We start from the raw sequence: 21,988 nt of genomic DNA on the forward strand, positions 1-21,988 counted from the left end.
TGCTCAACTTGTTCTCCTGTCCAAGAATAGTCCCTGCACCACCACATATCCAAATCCTATACCTTTTTCAACACCAAGGTTAAATGACACCTACATCATCAAGAAGGCTTTTTAACTGAACAAATCTAATTTTTCTTTTATCTATACTGTCTAAAGCAGTCTGCACTTGTCTTATATCCTATATTACTTTCTACTTTATTCTACTATTTTTATGTAAATTCAATTAGTCAACCTACAGTTCAGATGTAGAGTTCAGTAATTCATCAGTTTATTCTATTATTATATCAATATCTTATCTCTCTTTCTATGCAGTAAATCCCTAGAATGTGGAAATCCTATGGTCCTGAGATTATTTATTAAAGACTTGGCTTCTCCGGGATCCCTGGGTGGCTCAGAGGTTTAGCCTTTGGCCCAGGGCATGATCCTGGAGTCCCGGGATCAAGTCCCATGTCAGGCTCCCAGCATGGAGCCTGCTTGTCCCTCCTCCTGTGTCTCTGCCTCTGTCTCTCTCTCTCTCTCTCTCTGTCTCTGTCTATCATAAATAAATAAATAAATCTTTAAAAAAAAAAAAAGACTTGGCTTCTCAATTGCTCCAAACTGAATGTGGCATTTATAGTAACATATGTTAAAATAAGAACTACATACTAAGCTAGATTTAATTTTTGTCTAAGTATCACTGTAAGCTAATATCTTTATTTCAAGAGTTTCAAAGTAAATCTATCTACCTTTCAGAAATTTTTTATTAAAAAAACTGCTATATCATTTCCATAATAGCAATAACTTACTCTGAGGTACTTAGTGACCCACATTAATTCATTACCTCAAATTAGAATGACATCTTATTCCTTAGCAAAAAACCCATGAAAGTTCTTACTATTTTTACCAAGAAAAAACACTGACATTTTCTCCACTCCTGTAAGTATTTAAGTTGGGAAGAACAGTGTTTAAAAAAGAGAGAGAGAGAGAGAGAGAGAGAGTGCCTGTGTGGCTCAGTCAGTTAAGCACCTGATCCTTGGTTTCAACTCAGATCATGATCTCATGGGTCATGAGATGGAGCCCCACATGGGGCTCTGTGTTCAATAGGGAGTCTGCTTGAAGGTTCTCTCCCTCTGCCCTTCCCCTCACTGGTACATGTACACTCTCTCTCTCTAAAATAAATGGATAGATCTTTTTTTAAAAAAATTAAATAGGGCCTATTTAGCGCCCCCTGCAGCCCAGGGTGTGATCCTGGAGACCCAGGATCGAGTCCCACATCATGCTCCTTGCATGGAGCCTGCTTCTCCCTCTGTGTCTCTGCCTCTGTGTGTGTGTGTCTGTGTGTGTGTGTGTGTCTCATGAATAAATAAATAAAATCTTTAAAAAAATAATAAATAAATAAAAATAAAAAATTAAATTAAAAATATATTAAAAATGAAAAATAAAGATAAAAATAAATTAAAAATTAAATAAATAAATAAAAATTTTAAAAAGAGAGGATACATACTCTTGGACTTTTGAAAGCTATAAGATAAAAATAAACAAAAGCATATATAAATAAATTAGTGTTAGAAATGCACACAGGGTAAAATAATACCTATGCCCCAAAAAATACATATTTGCTTCTCATTTAATTATCTTCAAAGTATCTACTATTTTTAAGCTTTATCAACCAATACAATATAACAACAACAACAACAAAAATGTACTACTAGTCTGACTTATAGCGAAGTAACTACTGGCCCATAAATTCACATATATATATGCCTTCATCTCTTACACATGCTATATTTTACCTATAGTATTCTTTCCAGTATCAAGTTGGGCCATAGAAGGGGCAGATAATCTATCTATGCCATTCAATATAGAGTATTTCACAGCATGAAAGTGCTATGACCTAATAAAAAAGTCTAATTCCAAAGTCTATTTCTTGACGATCTAATCTAAGAGGACCAGAGAAGGGCCATGGAAAGAAGTGCCCTGTGTTGTTGTTTTTTAAGTTCTGCATTCTTAATGCACAACATGACTCTTCTGGCATATGAATGTAGGTGAAGACATAATTTGTAGAATAATAGGCACTAATATTACATGCTGCTTCAGTACTGTCATATTTCCAATCCATCAAATTGATTAATGTTATAATAACTCTACACAACCCTATCATTTGTGCACTAATGAAGTCAAACCCAGTTTATCCTTAGGCAACTAGATTCCAAAAGCTCATAGATGTCATCTCTTCAGCTTCCTAAGACCATTTAGACAGTGTTATACAAAAGGATAAGAAACATGTATAGCCTATCTCCAAATTTGGATGGCTTTCTGCCAAAGGTATAAACACAAATACTACTGAGAAAACAAAATACTCAAAAAGCATTTGGCAGCTCATAAACATGGACAGGTTACTGCAAGACAAAAAGAGAAAAGAAGGAAGTTTACTAGTTTGACATAATTATTATGCTGATGATCTCCGTGATATCAACACTGACACCTATCAAGTTTTAGGCAGTTATGATATAAAGCTTTCATTTAAAGTAGATTTTTAAGATGTTTAGACTTACAGTATGATGACATGGGGCTTTATCAAAACTAGAATTTTAAGAACTATGTGTTAGATTTAAATCAATTCAATCTACAAACTATAATAACAATTCAGAGATAATACCATATTCCAGAAAATACTGATCATGAAAGTATTAAACAGCAATGGCCCTGAGCTACTGTTTCATAGGGGATGTTTAATGATATCACACAGGGTGTATATGCAGGAAGTGACTCTTCCCACAAAAAGAATTTTTTTAAAGGCATTTTTTTTAAATTTTTATTTATTTATGATAGTCACACAGAGAGAGAGAGAGAGGCAGAGACATAGGAAGAGGGAGAAGCAGGCTCCATGCACCGGGAGCCCGACGTGGGATTCGATCCCGGGTCTCCAGGATCGCGCCCTGGGCCAAAGGCAGGCGCTAAACCGCTGCGCCACCCAGGGATCCCCCACAAAAAGAATTTAAAACCATTCTCCCATCACCTCAATAGTCAGAAAACAATGTTCATGTCAGAAAATGGCTCACTTTGGAGAACACAAGTGTCATGTGGCACGTGCCACTTCCACAAACCTAAAAAAGCTGGCAAGTAAGCATTCTTTAATATGGTAGTAAGGCTACTTGTCCTAGTCCATTTGGGCTTCAACAACAATGTACCACAGACTGGGGGCTTATACACTACAGAAATTTCTTCCTCACAGTTCTGGATGCTGGAAGCCCAAGATAAGGATGCCAGCATGGTCAGGTTCTGGTGATGGTCCCTCTTCTGGGTCTCTGACTTCTGTTCTTACACAGTGTTAAGGGGGCTAAGGAACACTTTGGGATCCCTTTTATAGGGGCAATTAAAATGACTCAAAGTGAAGGCACACGAATAATATGACAGAATTACTATCCAAGACAAATGGGTTCTAATAACCTGCCATTCAGAAAGCAGAGGATAGAAAGCAAACAAGTTCAAAATTCAAGAAAACTAGTAGAGGGCAGAACTTCCCCCCTCACAACCAAAGTAAGGCCCCAAATAAACTAGAAAATAAGGCGAATCTATCTCCTTCTGGTCAAACACTACCTAAACTTCTATCTAGGTAGATAATAACAATGATGACAATGATAAGAGCTAAGATTCCCCAAGACTGACAAATGTTATATCCAGAATTCATAAAGAACTTTTACAACTCAAAAGACAAATAACACAATTTTTTAATGGGCATAGGATTTGAACACTTTTCTCCAAAGGAGATACATGAATAACCAACAAGCACATGAAAACATACTCAATATCATGAGTCATTAGAGAAATGTAAGTCAAAACCACAATGTTTACTACTTCACACCCACAGAATGCCTATCAAGACAGGAAATAAAAAATGTTTAAAGGGTATAGAAAATTTGGAACTCACGCACTGCTGGTAGGAATATAAAAAGTTTAGCAGTTTCTCAAAATGCTAAACAGAATTTCCATGACTCAGCAATTCAACTCCTAAGTATTCACCCAGGGGAAATGAAAAAAAAAAAAAAAACATATATCCACACGGAGACTTGTAGATGAATGTTCACACCAGCATTTTTAACAACAGCCAAAAAGTGGAAGCAACCCAAATGACCATCAATTGAAGAATGGATGAACAAAATATGGTATATCCATACAACAGAACAGTGCTTGGTAATAAAAAAGAACCAAGTATTGATATATGCTATAACAGGCATAAATTTTAAAAGCATTATGCCCAGTGAAAGAAGGCAGTCACCAAAGAAAACAAATTGTATTTATTCCATTTATATGAAATGCTCAAAACAGGCAAATCTACAGAGATAGAAAGTAGATTAATGGTTGTTTCAGGCTGGGAATAAGAAACAAGACTGTAAATGGGCAAGGGATTTCTTTTTGGAGTGATGGAAATGTTCTACAATTTGATTGTAATAATAATCATAACTCTGTAAATATCCTTAAAAAACTGCTGAATTGTATACTTTAAAAGCATATGTAAACCATACCTCAATAAAGTCAAGGTAAACAAAATTTTAGGACTCTGTGTTTATTGTGCACTTAAGTGCTTGACATGTTAACCATCTCACAACTTTATGAGGTATAGACTATTATTATTATCTGTATTTTATAATAAGAAAACTGAGGCACAAGCATAAGTAATTTGCTCAAAGTTACAGTGTTAGTTAGCAACAAGAGTCAGGGTCTGACCACAGGTAGTCCAGCTCCAGTCAGTGAGCACAAACTGTGTTAGCTAACCTCTTACATAGCCCGCAAACATTCTTAGGTAATAATTAATTAGAATTTAAAGCAATTATAATCATCCTACAACAGTTCTCAACCCTTAGTAAAAATGATCTGTGGAACTTCATAAAATTACATATTTCCACCAAACCCTAAACTCTGAGATTCTAATACTGTAGAGATGAGAACCAAGAATCCAAACAGGCCCCAAAGCACTCTGATGCAGATGGTCTATAAATACTACAAAAAACAGACTATCCCTGATACACAGAATACACCTGATATAAGATTAAGTTCTTTTCACCTTTCATTCACTTCCCTCAGAAAACGTGGTAGTAAGGACCTGTATGGTTTAATTTTATTCAAGAAGATTTTTGTTCATCTTATTCTACTTAAATATATGCACTTGTGGCTTAAAGCCATGTTTTAAAACATGACTTAGTGACAGGTTTCAATTTTATAGTGTTCCAGAGTAAGCCTTTAAGATTAATGAATGGAGGCCTCGCTTATTTTGGAACCAAAGTGGTTAAATGATAGTTTTTCCATTAGATGTAATCAATAAGGAAAGTAAAATTAAGTTAGTCACTATGAGGCTTGAACATGAGCCATCAAAACCTATCTATGTGAAACTGGAGATCAATTTCAAAATGGCATTCAAGGATCAATTTCATAAAACTAACAAACTTCTGGAGGTTAACAAGGGTCAAGAAGACTAATTCACAACATCAACAAGCCAATAACTGAAGCTAAAGTGAATACATGTTAAATTTAAAGCCTTCCATTCTTTCTTAGTAATAAGTAAACGTCTTCTTCTCAAATGGTCATATTTAGACTTTGTTGCATTATAAAAATAACCAGCCATTTTTCATTAATTTCCGATAAAAAAGCAGGCCAGGGCAGCCCCAGTGGCCCAGCGGTTTAGCGCCACCTTTGGCCTGGGGTGTGATCCTGGAGACCCGGGATCGAGTCCCATGTCAGGCTCCCTGCATGGAGCCTGCTTCTCCCTCTGCCTGTGTCTCTGCCTCTCTCTCTGTGTGTCTGTCATGAATAAATAAATTAAATTAAAAAAAAAAGCAGGCCAATTATGTGTGATTGTGAATATATATGAACCTTGTAACCAAGACTCAATATCTGAATTCTTTAAAAAAAAATGGTGATTTGAAATTGATAAAGAAGAAACACTGACAGTTGGTCTGAACTTTTCTCAGAAATGGAGATGAATATGAGATCAATAGCAGAACTATATAGAACAGCTGGTTATGATGAAAAGTGCAATTTCTGGCCAAAAAAAAAAAGATGACAAACAGCCCCGCAAAAGTATCAGACCTCAACAATGTTAACAATGTTAATATTTAAGGTGTGATAGTTCTCCAAATCTAAATCTAGAAAACGGAAAATAGATGCTCCTCAAACTAAAGAGCAATTCTCCCACTACTCTAAATCAAACACAATCACTGGTTAACAACACCTATGTTTTGGGACACCTGGCTGGCTCAGTGGTTGAGCATCTGCCTTTGGCTCAGGGTGTGATCCCAGAATCCCGGGATCTGGTCCCACATCAGGTTCCCTGCATGGGGCCTACTTCTCCCTCTGCCTATGTCTCTGCCTCTCTCTCTGTGTGTGTCTCTTACGAATAAATAAATAAAATCTTAAAAAAAAAAAAAGCCTATGTTTTAAGTATCTACTATGTGCTTACTACTCTCAGTACTCTAGATAAACTCCGTCTCTCACATCAAGTGAGGTGACCACTCCTTTCTACCTCCTTTCCATTCCTCCTTCCTCACTCCTCCCAGCTAGTCATGAAACAAATGACCCTACAGAAAATTTGATCTGTCCTTGTGCCTTCTAAAATCTTGGCAAAACTGCAAGATAAAGAAACAAAGAAAGAATATAAATATAGCCCAACCATCACAGAATCCCTTCATGAGTAAGAGCATAGGAATGGAAAAATCCTCAGAGACAGAGGAAAGATATATATTAAAGGCATTTAACTGAACGAACATAGGTTTTTTTATAAACTACCAAAATATGATAAAAAGCCAAATATGAATATAAAACGATCATTGTTCCTCAGGATCTAACTTTGTTGAATGGGTAGGGGGAACAGAGCCTGGAGAGAGAATTGGGGGGAGAAGAACAGGTGACTGATACACACATAACCACTTAAAATACAGTAAGTCAAAAAATATATAAAAAATAAAAAAATTTTAAAAATAATAATAAAATTTTTAAAAAATACAGTAAGTGGAGGCACCCGAGTGGCTCAGTCAGTTAAGCATCCGACTCTTGGTTTCAGATCAGGTCATGCTCTCAGGGTCATGAGATCAAGCCATGCAATGGGCTCCATGCTCAATTCAGATTCTGCTTGTCCCTCTCCCTCCTCCTATGCCCCTCTCCCTCTCCTCCTCCCCCTCATGTGCGCTCTCTCTCTCCCCCTGCCCACAAAAATAAATAAAATCTTTTTAAAATACATTTAAAATACAGTAAGTGAATACAGGTTGTGTAGGGAAAAACAGATCTTAAAATCAGATACATGTAAGTTCCCCTCCCAACTCTACAACTTATTATCTGAGTGACCTTGACCAAGTTGCTTATTAACCTATTCTTACTTCAATTACTTCATCTGTAAAAAGGGGAAATGTTACCTACCTTTTAAGGTTGCTGGAAAAATAAAATTAGATAAATCATATAGGTGCCTTATACAGACAGTCTCTAGCTCACAGAATATGTCAATAATTACTATTAACAGAAGTATCAGACCAGAAGTACATATAAAATACTATAGGAATCCTCTTAAGGAAATAACTAAATCTGTCTGAGGAAGACAAGAAATAATCCACCAAGAGGACATAAAATCTGAACTGGATCCAAAATATAATTAGAAATGCACAAGACAGGGGCACCAGGGTGGCTCAGTCAGTTAAGCGTCTGCCTCTGGCTCAGGTCATGATCTCAGAGTCCTGGGATTGAGCCCTGGGTATAAAAGCCCCTTCTCCCTCTCCCTCTGCCTACTGCTCCCCGTTTGTGCTCTTGCTCTCTCTCACTGTGTCAAATAAAAAAATAAAATCTTTAAAAAACAAACAAAAAAAGAAGTGTGCAAGACAGAAGATGAGGGGCAGGGAGAGGAGTTTGAGATATTTACTGAAAATCTAACGCCCCAATTCAGTTTGAGAAGTGATAAAACGTGCTCAGTAAAGACTTCCTAAATTACCATTTCTATTTATCAAAACACCACTTTATATTGAAATTATCCATTTCAATGGATGTGTCCTACACAAGAAAAGTAAGTTCATCAAAGGCAAGAATTGTTTTATTCTTCTAAGTAAGCCAGCACTTAGCAGAGGGATCTAGTGCAAATTAGGTACTCAACCTAACAAATAAATATATCCCACTGGAAATCAAGCAGGTCTTTTGCTATCTAAAGTCTGAAAGATATCTGGCACCAAAAGTTGCTATAATTCTGGAAATAAAACCATCAAAGCAAATTAAGGACTGATAACATCTCAATAATATGTACTAAATTCAATAGTGGAAACTCATAAACTCACTTGCTCTCCAAATTGCTTAATGGTTCCTAACAATAGGTGTACAGCCCAATCATCTATAGAGTGTTTTAAAAATAACTTGCCCTAGAGCTGCCCTCAACCTTCACATATAACAGGCCTTTGGGGAGAAAAAAGGGAACATGGGTGCAAGTGTGTGCATGAGGTTTGAGAAATGCCATGCAATACAAGCATGGCTTGTTTTAGAGAGCTCCAAAGATAACTGATTATAATGTGTGACAACACCCTACCTTTACATACCATTCTACCTACACCCACTCCTATCCACCCCCATCTTGTTTGAGAACCTTAAATGGGATTAGTCAGTTCCCAGATCTAATTAAAACAGACTCAAGTGACCTCTACGCACCATATATTGCCACCTTGTTCACTGTGGCATATTACCTTCTTAAAGATGGCCACAACAGGGTATTCTGTCCCACGAGCTCTTCTAGAACCTCACCAACACCCCAACAACCCCATCCACCCATCAGGTGGTGAAGTTAAATCCCCTTTCCTTGAATCTGGCCAGACTCAACTCTGTTGTGACCAACAGAATATGGCAAAAGTGATGCTTCAAGATTTCCAAGGTCATAAAAGGTGATGCGTCTTCTCTGGTAACTTGAACACAGGCCTTTGGAGCACTGAGTAAAATGTCTGACTGCTCGGAGGCTCCCAGGCTTCAAGAAAGCCCAGCCCACATGAGAGGCCATGTATAAATATTCCAGAAAACAACCACAACTGAGTTCCTAGTCCACAATTCTTAGATCTGTGAGTGAAGATGCTTCCAGATGTTTCCAGCCCTCAATTGTTGGATCCCTAGCCTTTGAGTCTCTCTACCTGAGGATCCAGACATTGCGAGGTAGAAAAAAGCCATCTCTCTTGTGACTTGTCTCAACTGACCCAGAGGATCCATGAACATAATAAAATGACTGTTTTACATGCCAGTTGTGATGTGATTTGTATAGTACAATAGTGACTGAACAGTCTCAGTTTTGATATTTACTATTAGTCACAGATCTATCATTAAAGACAAAATTAAATATTAATCCTTCTGAGGCCTGAGAATTCCATCTAAATCAGTTACCAAACTGACTCCTGACCACGTTACATTTATAAATTCTACTTTACTGCTTCAGGCATAGATTTTGACATTTCCACCCTCCCTTTAGTCAGAGCCATTTTATTAACCCATTATCTTGAAATTTACCTTTCTGAACTCTCACTCTCCTATTTCCTGACCACATCATGTCTCCCTGACCTTCAGTCCTCAGAATTTAGAATTAGAACCCAGTGACTACAATGGCTTACCTCCATCAGAAACTCTGGTCTGTTGGTAGTTGCTAGATTATTCAGGAAATGAGAGAAAAAAAAAAAAAGAATCCAAGAGAAAAATGATTTAATTATGCTAGCTAAACTCAGAGCTTACTATAATCTTTTTATAAAAAATAGACCAGTAAAGCCATTTACCTATGATACAAGGATAATCCAAAACAGTAAATAATGAAAAACATACTTTATATGTATCTCTAAACTGCTTTCCATGATTTCTAAAATATTACCTCCTTTTCTAAATATTTAATATTAAAATTAATCTACCTCTCCAAACAGCCACAAAATGACAGTATGGGAAAATCAGTACAAGTATATACAGTGAGAAGGAGAAATCTGTTTGAGAAGAAAATACATCGAGAATAATTCACAACCTTGGGGCGCCTGGGTGGTTCAATCGGTTAAACGCCTGCTTTCAGTTCAGGTCGTGTTCTTGGGGTTCTAGGATCAAGCCCAGCATTGGGCTCCCTGCTCAGTGGGGAGTCTGTTTCTCCTTTTCCCTCTATCCTTGCCCTCACCTGCTTGTGCTCTCTTTCTCCCTCAAGTAAATAAATCTTAAAAAATAATAATTCACAATCTCAACTAAAAATAAATGTAAATTACCACATAGTTAACATTACATAACCAGTTTCATTCACTAGTCAAACCAGGATATGAAACTGATGAATGGCAAAAATTACAAATATAACAATGTCTAATGAAAAAAAAGAAAGTAGCTTTTACTTTCACATTATTAACACAGAATCTTTTTTTATTTTTTTTAAAAACGTTTTCTTTTTTTTTTTAAATTTTTATTTATTTATGATAGTCACACAGAGAGAGAGAGAGAGAGGCAGAGACACAGGCAGAGGGAGAAGCAGGCTCCATGCACCGGGAGCCCGACGTGGGATTTGATCCTGGGTCTCCAGGATCACGCCCCGGGCCAAAGGCAGGCGCTAAACCGCTGCGCCACCCAGGGATCCCCAGAATCTTTTTTTAATTTATAAAATAAGAAAACCAGAAATTTATCATTCATGATGCTAAAACATCCCCCTATAATGTAAAGGCTAATCAAAGAAAAGGAGGTCAACAAAAAGCCAGATCGTTAAAGCTTCAGCTGCCAGCATTACCTATAGAACGCTGGAGTAATGATGGCGCTCTTCCCACCTAACAAATGATAAAATTCATTTGTATGAAGTTCTAGTAAGTGCTCTAGTTTGCCCAGGTAACGAAATATGACATGGGGGCAATTCCATGACAATATCTAAAGATACTGTATCTCCTGCAATAAGTATATCCAACAAACTTTTCTGAAAATCCAAATACAGATTAAGTCATGCCAAAACTTCTTTGACTTATAAAAGTTCTTAAAGATAAAAATATATAATCAGGTCAAAAACACAGCTAAGTGTATAAGCAAAATGAAATGCTTTTTACGGTTTCCATTTTGCTAATGCAGTTACAGTTAATGGGAATTGCCATGACAAAATGATTGTTTTTATGAAAAGAACTGTCTTTATCACTAACCAATCAAATTTCATTTTTATTACTGAGGTAGAAAAGTTCAAAACCATGATTCATTTATAGAGCGTACAAAAATAAGAAAAGTGTTCAAGAATAGAGGATCATTTACAAAGCAATAAAAAATTAAAACATGCATTTCTCTTACTGGCAAGGCAAATACTTCTACACATAAATGTCTGTAACTGGATTTGCTGAATATTATAACTTCTGTCTTTGAACAAAAAATGAGAAGGCAGAATTTAATATCTCATCTTCATTTGGTATCTTCAGTCCATCTGATAACTGCTTATCAAGAAATTTCAAAAATGTTTGAAAAATGTTAAAAAGTTTGATGATATTTTCTTTCAATTTTCACTCAAATATGGAAGGCTTAAGCTATTATTAATAACTCAAAAGTCTTCACAGAAATAAGACGAGCAAATCTTTATGGGGTTCCATCACCAAATCTTTTAAATTAAAAACTAAAAATCATGTAATTTCAGAGTATGGAATGTTAAAACAAAGCATATAAGCAAATTAAAACTCACATTATGATTAACTATGGACGACTTCAAGATCAGAAACTTTCAAGTGATCTTAACATCATATCAAAGTTTTCTAAAAGGCAACGAAACACTGACTCTGAGAATTTGGGTTCCAACCTATTCATGAATATAAGTGTGATAAAATAAAATAAAACCACACTGCTGTTAATTAATTGTACTTTGCCTCTACTCTGAAGTATAACCTATCTTTGCTTTGCTTCTCCATCTGCCTCTTCATTGTCACCTTCGCATGCGCCAGGATGATAAGCACTACAGTATGAGACTATTCACATGACTAGTATGAATGAAAGAAGATTCTCTGAAATGTGATGGCCAGTTCAATAACTTCTCAATAATTCCTCAGTGCCTTCCTCAATACTGGAGAATCCTCAAAATACTAAGTAAAACTAACAATATATCTTTATTTTCAGGAACAAAAGAACTGAACAATTTTATTTTTTCAATTATCTGCTACAATCATCATCATTAGATAGTCAAGAGTTTTGCATATACAAGAGTTTTGACCATCAGATGTTAAGAGGCTTGACTACCACTCTCTACATTCTCAATAAATCTTAGCATCACTTCTATTTTACAAAGGACTTTTAAAACCATGTTTCTACTTCTTTGCACTTCTAGTACCCTTCTGAACTGCTTTTAAAGTCCACATTTCCCAGGCACCTGGGTGGCTCAGTCGGTTAAATACCTGATTCTTGATTTCAGCTCAGGGCTGTGTGACTGAGCCCCAAGCTGGGCTCTGTGCTGAGCACAAGGCTGCTTATGATTCTCTCTCTCTCTCCCTCTCTCCCCCTTTCTCTCTGCCCCTGCCCGCCCCCCAGATAAATTTCTCTCTCAAATAAATAAAGTTCCCATTTCCTAGTAAATACATGGAAGAGGGATGAAATAGAATATACTTTATTACTGATATAGAAGCAAAATGTTGTAAACAGCCTGTTTTGATAATACTTACTTTCAAAATGCTTACATATGGGTTCTGTGGAACCCGTAAAACTACTTTTCCAGATCATAATATAAATTAATGCTACTGCTAGAATGAAGTTATTAATAAATTTAAATAATTAAGCACCCACATGCCCACAATGAGATAAATGAAATATTGCAAGTCTTTTTTATTCTTTATATAGTTTACTGAGCTTCTAAATAAAGAACAGAACAGATATTGTACGGATTTCAAAAGATTAATAATTACAGTATGATGAAATTAACTGACATGCTTAAAATATAGCAAGGCACTGGTGAAGTAATAAGGTCATCCAGAAAGATGGTATAGGGTTACTAGAAATAAAGACACTTCAAGGGATCCCTGGGTGGTGCAGCGGTTTAGCGCCTGCCTTTGGCCCAGGGCACGATCCTGGAGACCCGGGATCAAATCCCACGTCGGGCTCCTGGTGCATGGAGCCTACTTCTCCCTCTGCCTGTGTCTCTGCCTCTCTCTCTCTCTCTCTCTCTCTCTCTCTCTCTCTCTGTGACTATCATAAATAAAAAAAAAAATTAATTAAAAATAAATTAAAAATAAATTTAAAAAAAGACACTTCAGACAACACACTGTCCAAAAACGGCAATAGGATAGCATTACAAATATAACATCCTCAAAGGCCCTTGGGGCAATAAAAAGTGGTATCAGAAACTAACATGTATCACCGTGAACTAGATGATTAATAATGTTATGAAACATCTTATCCTCTCACAAATAAGGAAACTGTAGCCTTGGGATAGTCTGCTCAAAATCACAGAACAAGAAGCAGAGCTGAGCTTAGAACTCAGTTCTGTCAGGCACCTGGGTGGTTCGTGGTTGGGCATCTATCTGCCTTTGGCCTGGGTCGTGATCCTGGGGTCCTGGGATTGAGTCCCACATCGGGGTCCCTGCATGGAGCCTGCTTTTTCCCTCTGCCTGTGTCTCTGCCTCTCTCTGTGTCTCTCACGAATAAATAAATAAAACCTTAAAAAAAAAAAAAAACTCAGTTCTGTCTTACTCCAATGGCCTGGTTCCTAACCTTTATATTCTATTACTTAAGGAGCTTCAATGTTGGGATCCTTGGGTGGCACAGCGGTTTAGCGCCTGCCTTTGGCCCAGGGCATGATTCTGGAGTCCTGGGATCAAGTCCCACATCAGGCTCCCTGCATGGAGCCTGCTTCTCCCTCTGCCTGTGTCTCTGCCTCTCTGTTTGTCTCTCATGAATAAATAAATAAAATCTTTAAAAAAAAAATAAAAAGCTTCAATTTCCCCATCTATAAAACAAAAATAACATCCTGCTTATCAAACAGGATCAAATTGCTAATATTAGCAATTATGTATCTAAGTCATCTAGAAGTGGCTCAAAAAGGGATGCTTACTCTTATCAGTAACTAGATAATTACCACCTAAGTTTTAAGGATAAAATGTTTTGGCAATGTCTAATAAACAGACCTCCACTCCTTTAGAGGCAAAGTCTGGTAAAAGAGAAAAACAGGTAAACAGCTAAAAATGATATCAATGAACACTTACAGAGCGCTTACAGTGTGTCAGACACAAGGCTAAGCATTATGTTTCCTCATCATTTTTTAAAAATCTAAAATTATCTTCACCATTTTGCAATTTAAAAACCTAACACTTTTTTAAAAAGGAAATAATTTGCCCGAGGTCACACATTTAGTAAGCATCCAGGTCTGACTTACTCCAAAGTCCATCAGAAGTATAAAAGCAAGGTGACGGGCACCTGAGTGGCTCAGTGATTGGGCGTCTGCCTTTGACTCACATCATGATCCTGAGGTCCTACGATCAAGTCCCAAATCAGGCTCACTGTCGGAAGCCTGCTTCTCCCTCTGCCTATGTCTCTCAGGAATAAATAAATAAAATCTTAAAAAAAAAAAAAAGAAAAAGGTGAAAGAAGTGATTGATGGGCACCTGGCTGGCTCAGTCCGTGGAGCATGTGACTCTTAATCTCAGGGGCTGGAAGTTCAAGCCCCACATTGGGTGTAGAGATTACTTAAAAATAAAATCTTAAAAAAAAAAAAAAAAAAGATTGACACTGTGGGAGATTTCTGCTGTTTAGCACTCAGCATCTCTCACCTTTTGTATCTGGTGGCTCTGTGGAGCCCTAAAACCTGGAGCCACTCCTAGCACAGGGATATGCAAGGGAGTCAGGCTTATCCATCACAGTATTCCAACCTCTCAGCTAGAGTGACTGCTTCAAATATACACACAGCTCAAATCGGGATACTCAACCCTCCTCTAGGATATATGCCCAAGTGACAGTAAAAATTAAAAAATAAATAAAAAATAAAACCTCACATAACGTACTGAAAATCTTGCCATTAAAAGAAAAAGCAGGGGATCCCTGGGTGGCTCAGCAGTTTGGCGCCTGCCTTGGGTGCAGGGCATGATCCTGGAGTCCCGTGATCGAGTCCCACATCGGGCTCCTGGCATGGAGCCTGCTTCTCCCGCTGCCTGTGTTCCTGCCTCTCTCTCTCTCATGAATAAATGAATATTTTTAAGAATAAATAAATAAATAAATAAACAAACAAACAAGCAAGCAAATGTGAATTTAAAACACACGGGCTATTATAAAAGATTTTGAAAACAATTCAATATCCAGGATTATTTTTATCCCTCTTCCAAAGTTCTAAATCAAGCATATCATCTAAAGATCCAAGCTATTAATTCAAAACCTAAAAATTAAGAAAATTCAAGTTCAAAATCATAATCTACCCTTCCTTTCCATATTAAGTAACAAGAACAATTCAAAGTCCTCTTCCATGAGGTGCCTGGGTGGTTCAGTGGGTGAGCATCTGCCTTCAGCTCAGGGCATGATCCTGGAGGCCCAGGATCGAGTCCCACATCGGGCTCCCTGCATGGAGCCTGCTTCTTCCTCTGCCTGTGTCTCTGCCTCTCTCTGTGTGTCTCTCATGAATAAATAAATAAAATATTTTTAAAAAACACAAAATCCTCTTCAAGAAATTTATCCAACAAAACTACTCAGCAGATATACAAATACATCCATGAAAGCACTGCTCACATCAGAGAAAAATCATATATACCAGTGATGGCTTTAGGATACATCAACTTAGCCAGACTAAAACTACAGTTGCCAGAATTCCTTTTCTACTGTTTCTGATCATGGTGAGGTAGAAGGGACATTCTCTGGGAATCCCAGGGAAAAGCAGGCTCTAGGAAGTGAAAGGAGAAGCAACAGTCATTTTGTAGCATATAAACACCTTCTCCCAGTTTTCCAAACACTAATTTAGGAGCTACTGTGAAGGATTTTGCTGATATAAATAAAGTCCCTAATCAGTTGACTTTACATTAATCCAAAGGGAGATTATCCTGGGTGTATCTGATTTAATCATTTGGAAGTCTTTTAACAGAGGACCTATGAATTCATACACTACAAGCAGTATCTGCTGCCTGTGTCTTTTCTTCCTCCTAGATCTCCCCTTCCTGGCTGTCTACTTGGTGGATATGGTCCTTGGTTGGCCAACCCCCACAACAGCATAAGCTAATTCCTTGGGTGTGTATGTGTGTGTGTTTGCATTTGTGTGTAGAGACATCAATACAAAGCTAGAGTTGGAGTGAAAGCTAGAGCTAGAAATCTAAATCCTACAGCTTCTGCTTCTCCAGTTGACCTAATATCACACTAAATACCCACTAAAATGAAACTAGATAATTATGATTTCTTCATTACAATGAAATACTATGCAACCAATGAAAATGGTGATGTGTGATTCCATTAGCAGACAAGGAAACACATCTCAATATTATATGACAAAACAGGTTACTAAAAGTAGGTACATTTTATATTTATGTGTTGTTTTTTTAATTTAGGGGCAGAGAACAAGACAGCTCTGGTCATCAAAGTTTTAATGATGTTTTAGCTGTTACGGTTTTAGCTGATTGTTATTTTATTCTCTTGGATTCCTTCATTGTCTATAATGGTCATGTAGCATATAATCATTATCAGTTAAAAAAAAATTCTCATTTGACAGGAAAAAAAAAAAAAAGACTTACGGGTTAAAATGTGCCCAGAGCATTAAGGGACAAACAAGAAACAAACCGGGCATTTCAGGAGGAGGACGATGTGTGCCAAAGATGAACTCTACAAAGTATAGAAAGAGAATTTAAGAGAGACGAGATGAGGCTGAAGAGATGGATCAATTTATGGCAGGTCTTATATGCCTCAGTCCACCTACAGATGATTCTGAACTAATGAAGGTGTTGAAACAGGAGTCATGTTTGCATTTTAGGAAAATAACAAAATCACATAAACAAAACCTCACTGAGGCTTGCAGTGTGGAGACTGTATTGGAAGGAGGCCACACTAGAAACATGGAAACCAATTCAGACACTACTACGGTAATCCAAGCGAGAAATGACAAAGCCCTGAACCAAAATAACAGTGGCGATGAAGAGAGTAAGCCACTGACGATGTACAGTAACGAGTAAGAAACGCGAGATTTTGGTGAAGAATACACTGGTAGAGACAAAAACGATTCACTTAAACTGGGGAGTTCACAGAAGTCTTCCAAAAAGATGCCGTAAGAATGAGGCTCTCAAGAATATCACAGATAAATGCAAAATGCCTTTCAATGTTTCTTTCTTTTTTTTTTTTTTTAAAGATTTTATTTATTTGACAGAGCAAGAGAGCACAGCAGGGGGAACAAAAGAGGGAGAGGGAGAAGCAGGCTCCCCACTGAGCAGGGAGCCTGATGTGGGGCTCAACCCCTGGGATCATGACCTGAACCCAAGGCAGACGTTTAACCTGCTGAGGCACTTAGGCACCCCTAAATGTTTCTAGAAGAAATTATGGGTATGTTAGCTCACACCCACTGAAAGGAATACTAAGCAAACTGTTAAATACACTAAAAATTAAAGCACTGAAGTCTAAGAACATTCACAATTATTTATTGTATGTATAAGACTATATAGATATGTATCTCTAATCTCTTAAGGTCGACCTCTTTCAAGAAAACCATATTATTGCCAGAAATAAAATACTCTGAATACCTGCTTGATCCGAGTCACATTTATGTCACTTACAAGTCAAACAGTTTCCTATAAATTATTTTATCCACCCCTTATTCACTGCTTGTTCAAATACAATCTTCTAATTTTAAAATTATAATCATTTAAACTACACAAGCAAAATATTCTCACTATAATAATTTGATCGATTCAAAAATGTAGTTCCTCTACCCTCCACCAACTCCCCACCCTTATTACTCTGAAATTACTAGTTCAAATTAGTTGAATATTCTGTTTTTCTTTGCTTACATAAATATATACAAGTTTATATAGGGTTTATTTAACAACAATGGGTTCATACAGTATATATATTATCCTATAACTTGTTTTTTACTTAAGATAATCACAAATTTCAAGCCAATATATTTAACAGGTATATGTATCTCATTTCTATTATTTATAATAATGTGGGCATACCATAATTTGACATGTATATAGCACATTTATGGGGTTTTGCTATTAAAATTAATGCTATAATGAATACTGCTACATATTGCTTTAAATAACGATCCAGTATTTCTATCAGATAAATTCCCTGAAAAGTTTCTAGGTCAAAGGATGGCATTTTAACCAATCTTGCTATACTGAGTTCTCAAAAAGTAGCAATAATTTACAGACTCACCAACAGTCTGAGGGTAGATGTTTTCTCCCATACCCTTGTCAGTTATAGAAATTATCATATTCATTTTTGCCCATCTGACAAAATGGTAAACTTTATCTTTTAGTGATAGCATCTTTTCACATGTTCATTGTCCATTTACATTTTCCCATTTGTGAATTGCCTGTATACTTTACCCTTGGTCCTGTTGTCTTTTTCATTTATTTCTGTAGAAACTTATGTCTTTTATCATATAAAGCTTTTCAAATTTTTCTGCAATTTTTCCTCCCAGGAATTTTGGATTCTGTGTCTTACTTAGGCCTCCCCTGCTACCCAAGATTACTGAAAACTATCTCCTTTATTTTTCCTAGTTATTTTATTACAATTTGGTTTTTGTTCTTATTTTACATTTAGATTTTTAATTCATTTGGAATTTATTCTTGTGGTGTTATGACTTAGGAGTTGTCCCAAAACAATTTATTGAATTATTAATCTTTAAATACCTCCTTCTAGAGTAATAGATTACAAATAGCTAAAATGGCACACAAATGAAATTCCTAGAAGTTCTTATATTTTACTATCTGAGACAAAATTCTAAACTTATTAAAAGTTTATTAAAAGACATTTATCAGGGATGCCTGGGTGGCTCAGCGGTTGAGCGCCATCCTTCGAGCCCAGGGCCTGATCCTGGAGACCCGGGATCGAGTCCCACATCAGGCTCCCTGCATGGAGCCTGCTTCTCCCTCTGCCTGCGTCTCTGCTTCTCTCTCCGTATGTCTCATGAATAACTAAATAAAATCTTAAAAAAAAAAGACATAATTTTTCCTTTAGAAGAAATGACACATTGAGGCACATGCATACAGTATACCAGAATCAGCATACAATGTGAAATGGTTGACTTTTTTTAACATAGCAGAAATGGAAATTAAATCAATGATCTAACTTTTAACATAAATGTAAAAACAGAAATAATCACTGTTTGAAATCTCAAGATTATTCATTGATTCAGGTCACAAACGTTTACTGAGCACCAACAAACAGGTGTTCAGTATTGTAATCTAGTGGGAGCGTCCCTCTCTTCCAGAAGACAATATATTAAGCGAAAAAGGAAAAAAAAAAAAAAAGAAATGTACCTTCACATAAATGCAATGCAATGAAAAACATTTCGGCGAATTTTATGACACATTCAGCACTTCCCATTTCCAAAACACTACTTTATTTCAAAGGTAACCTATTTATCCTGGTTAAGTGTCTCTTCACTCTTGTTGAAAATACTGCCAGGAAGTGAAGATTAATTCCATTTAAAACTATCGACAGCCCGTCAGAGCACATCTACAATACCCATGCCTAGTCTCCTCACTTCCCCAACGATATTTGATCTCACTACGGTAAATAAGAACCTCGAAAACAGAAAACAAATCTGTTTACATCAGCCACCTTCATTCAGTCCATCCAACCAAAGGTGTTTCTCAAAAACATATGAAGGACTTTTCGGTGAGTCCCAGGGGTCTGGCAAATGGCAGTACTTGCAGAGGAAGCAAGAATTTCTGTCGCCCTGAAGTGGCATTGGGAAGCGAGGGCGACTTGCTAGGGACAAATCCCCTTAAACTTCAGATCCCACGACCGAGGCTCCCCGCGCGCGCGCAGACTGAGGCCTGGGAGTACCTGGCCCCGTGGCCCCGCCCCACGGCCTCCTCCACGCTCCCCAGGCCCTCGCGGCCCAACGGGAGCTGGCCCAGGTGCGCCCACGAGAAGGCAGGCTGCGTGACAGCCCCTGCGGGGTGACCTTGGCCAAGCGTCTCCCCTCCGCTCTCTCCTCCGCGCGTATCCCCAGGCCTGCGCTCGGCACCTGACGCCACAGAACGCAGAGGGGCTCCCCGCGCCGCCCCCGCCTCCACCGCAGCCCGAGGCCGCGCGCGCTACCTGCGATCTGCGAGACGAAGGCTTCCGCCACCAGAGACATGGCGGCTGCGCGCAGGCCAGCGGCGCCCGCTCCGCACGGCCCTCGGCGTGCTCGCCGGCTGCTCCCAGGCCCGCTCCCGGCCTCCGCGGCCCACCAGGCGCAGCGCACCAGGGCGCGGGGGCGGCGGCGAGGCGCGCAAGGTGGCCGCCGGCCCGGCCAGGAACTTCCGGCGCGACGGACGGCGGCGGGGGAGCACTTCCGCCTGCGCGCGCCTCGCTCGGTGGGCGGGGCCCCCGGGCGTGCCTCCTGGCCGCTGCGGGCTCCGGCCTGGGGAAGGGCCGCGCGCTGGAGAGAGGGCTCCTGGAGGTGTTCTGTATCCCATTTTGTAACCAAGTTAATTTTTTTTCCTTTTTTTAAGAATTATTTCTTTATTTGCGAGCGCGCAGGAGCGGGGGGAGGGGCCGACTCCACGCGGGGGGAGGGACTCGATCTCCCAGCGCTGAGGTCACGACCTCAGTGGGATGCTTAACCGGCTGAGCCACCCGGGATGCTCTGGCGAGTGATGTATTTTAAGTGCATGGTACCAGACCCTTGTAAAAAAAAAAAAAAAAAAATGTGTGCAGCGTTCGATTTCATGTCATCTTCCCCACAACCCAGTAAGGCCATATTGGTGCCCCCGTTTTATGGATAAGAAAGCAGCTCAGGAAAAAAGAAAAGAAAAAAAAAAAAGAAAGAAAGCAGCTCAGAGAGTTTAAACTACCTACCCAGGTTGCATAATGAAGCCCAGGTTCAAATCCACGTTAAATTTCCTCTGTTTCATTGTACTGTAGGCTGATTAGTCCATAGACTGACCAGTAGTGTTTATTCCTTTATTCAAAGGTTCTTTGCAGAGAGGAGGCGTGAGCAGTGCATCAGCTGAAAGTTTGCTCTTCGATTCTGGGCCCCCGAAAAGCAGCTCATCCTGCAGAATAAGATAAGTTTCACACTCTTCTCCCTTTTGATGGATGAGGGGCAGGAAGAGGAGGAGACAGTGCATCCCTTAAGTGACTCTTTAGACAGTTTATACAAGCCTACGATTAAGGAAAGATCAGGATATGTGACAGATTTAGAGGCATAAAATATTACAGGTGAAACTGACTTCAGACATCATCTGGTGAGCCCAAGCCCCCCTCTCCGTGATGAGAAATTCGTAACACATAACCACAAGTTAAACGGCTTAAAACAACAGAAATTTAGTCTCTCTCAATTTTAGAGGCTGGAAGTCCAGAGCGAAGATATCCACAGGCTATCACTCAATACTCTAGGAAAAATCTTTCCCTGCCTTTTTACTGCCTCTGCAGGTTGCCAGCAATCTTTGGCCTTCCTTGGTTTATAGACACATCAACTCAAATCTCTGGCTTCATCATCACATGGCAAGATATGTTTGTGTCCAAATTTCCCTCATCTAATAAGGACAGCAATCATCGGATTAGAGTCTACCCTAATTCAGCGTGACCTCATCTTAACGTGATTTCATCTGTGAAGACTATTTCCAAATAAGCTCACATTCATAGGTATCAGGGATTAGAAACATGAACATACTTGTTTCTCTTTTTTAAAGAAGGAGAGTGGAGGAAGGAGCGACACAGTTCTACCCACTACACTAAATAATAAGTTTTTTAAGGATAAATCATCAATAGTTGCATCACCTTTTGCAACTAGGAAACTTATTTGTTTGGTTTTTTTTAAGATTTTATTTATTTATTCATGAGAGACACACAGAGAGAGGCAGAGACACAGGAGAGGGAGGAGCAGGCTCCATGCAAGGAGCCCGATGTGGGACTCATC

At 38.5% G+C, this 21,988-nt stretch overlaps 1 protein-coding gene across 2 annotated transcripts in view; it reads right to left on the reverse strand.

Moving 5' to 3' along the window:
- MTX2 (metaxin 2) overlaps nt 1-20,383 on the reverse strand; it is a 67,490-nt gene extending 47,107 nt beyond the window's left edge. For both annotated transcript variants that reach the window (XM_055308448.1, XM_055308449.1), the window contains exon 1: nt 20,182-20,383. In XM_055308448.1, coding sequence (XP_055164423.1) covers nt 20,182-20,221 — 40 coding nt within the window. In that variant the 5' untranslated portion in view covers nt 20,222-20,383. The remainder of the gene's footprint in view (nt 1-20,181) is intronic.
- Between the last annotated feature and the right edge of the window lie 1,605 nt (nt 20,384-21,988).

Source organism: Nyctereutes procyonoides, unplaced genomic scaffold, assembly GCF_905146905.1.
Source record: "Nyctereutes procyonoides isolate TBG_1078 unplaced genomic scaffold, NYPRO_anot_genome, whole genome shotgun sequence".
In the NCBI taxonomy this organism is placed as follows: Eukaryota; Metazoa; Chordata; class Mammalia; order Carnivora; family Canidae; genus Nyctereutes; species Nyctereutes procyonoides.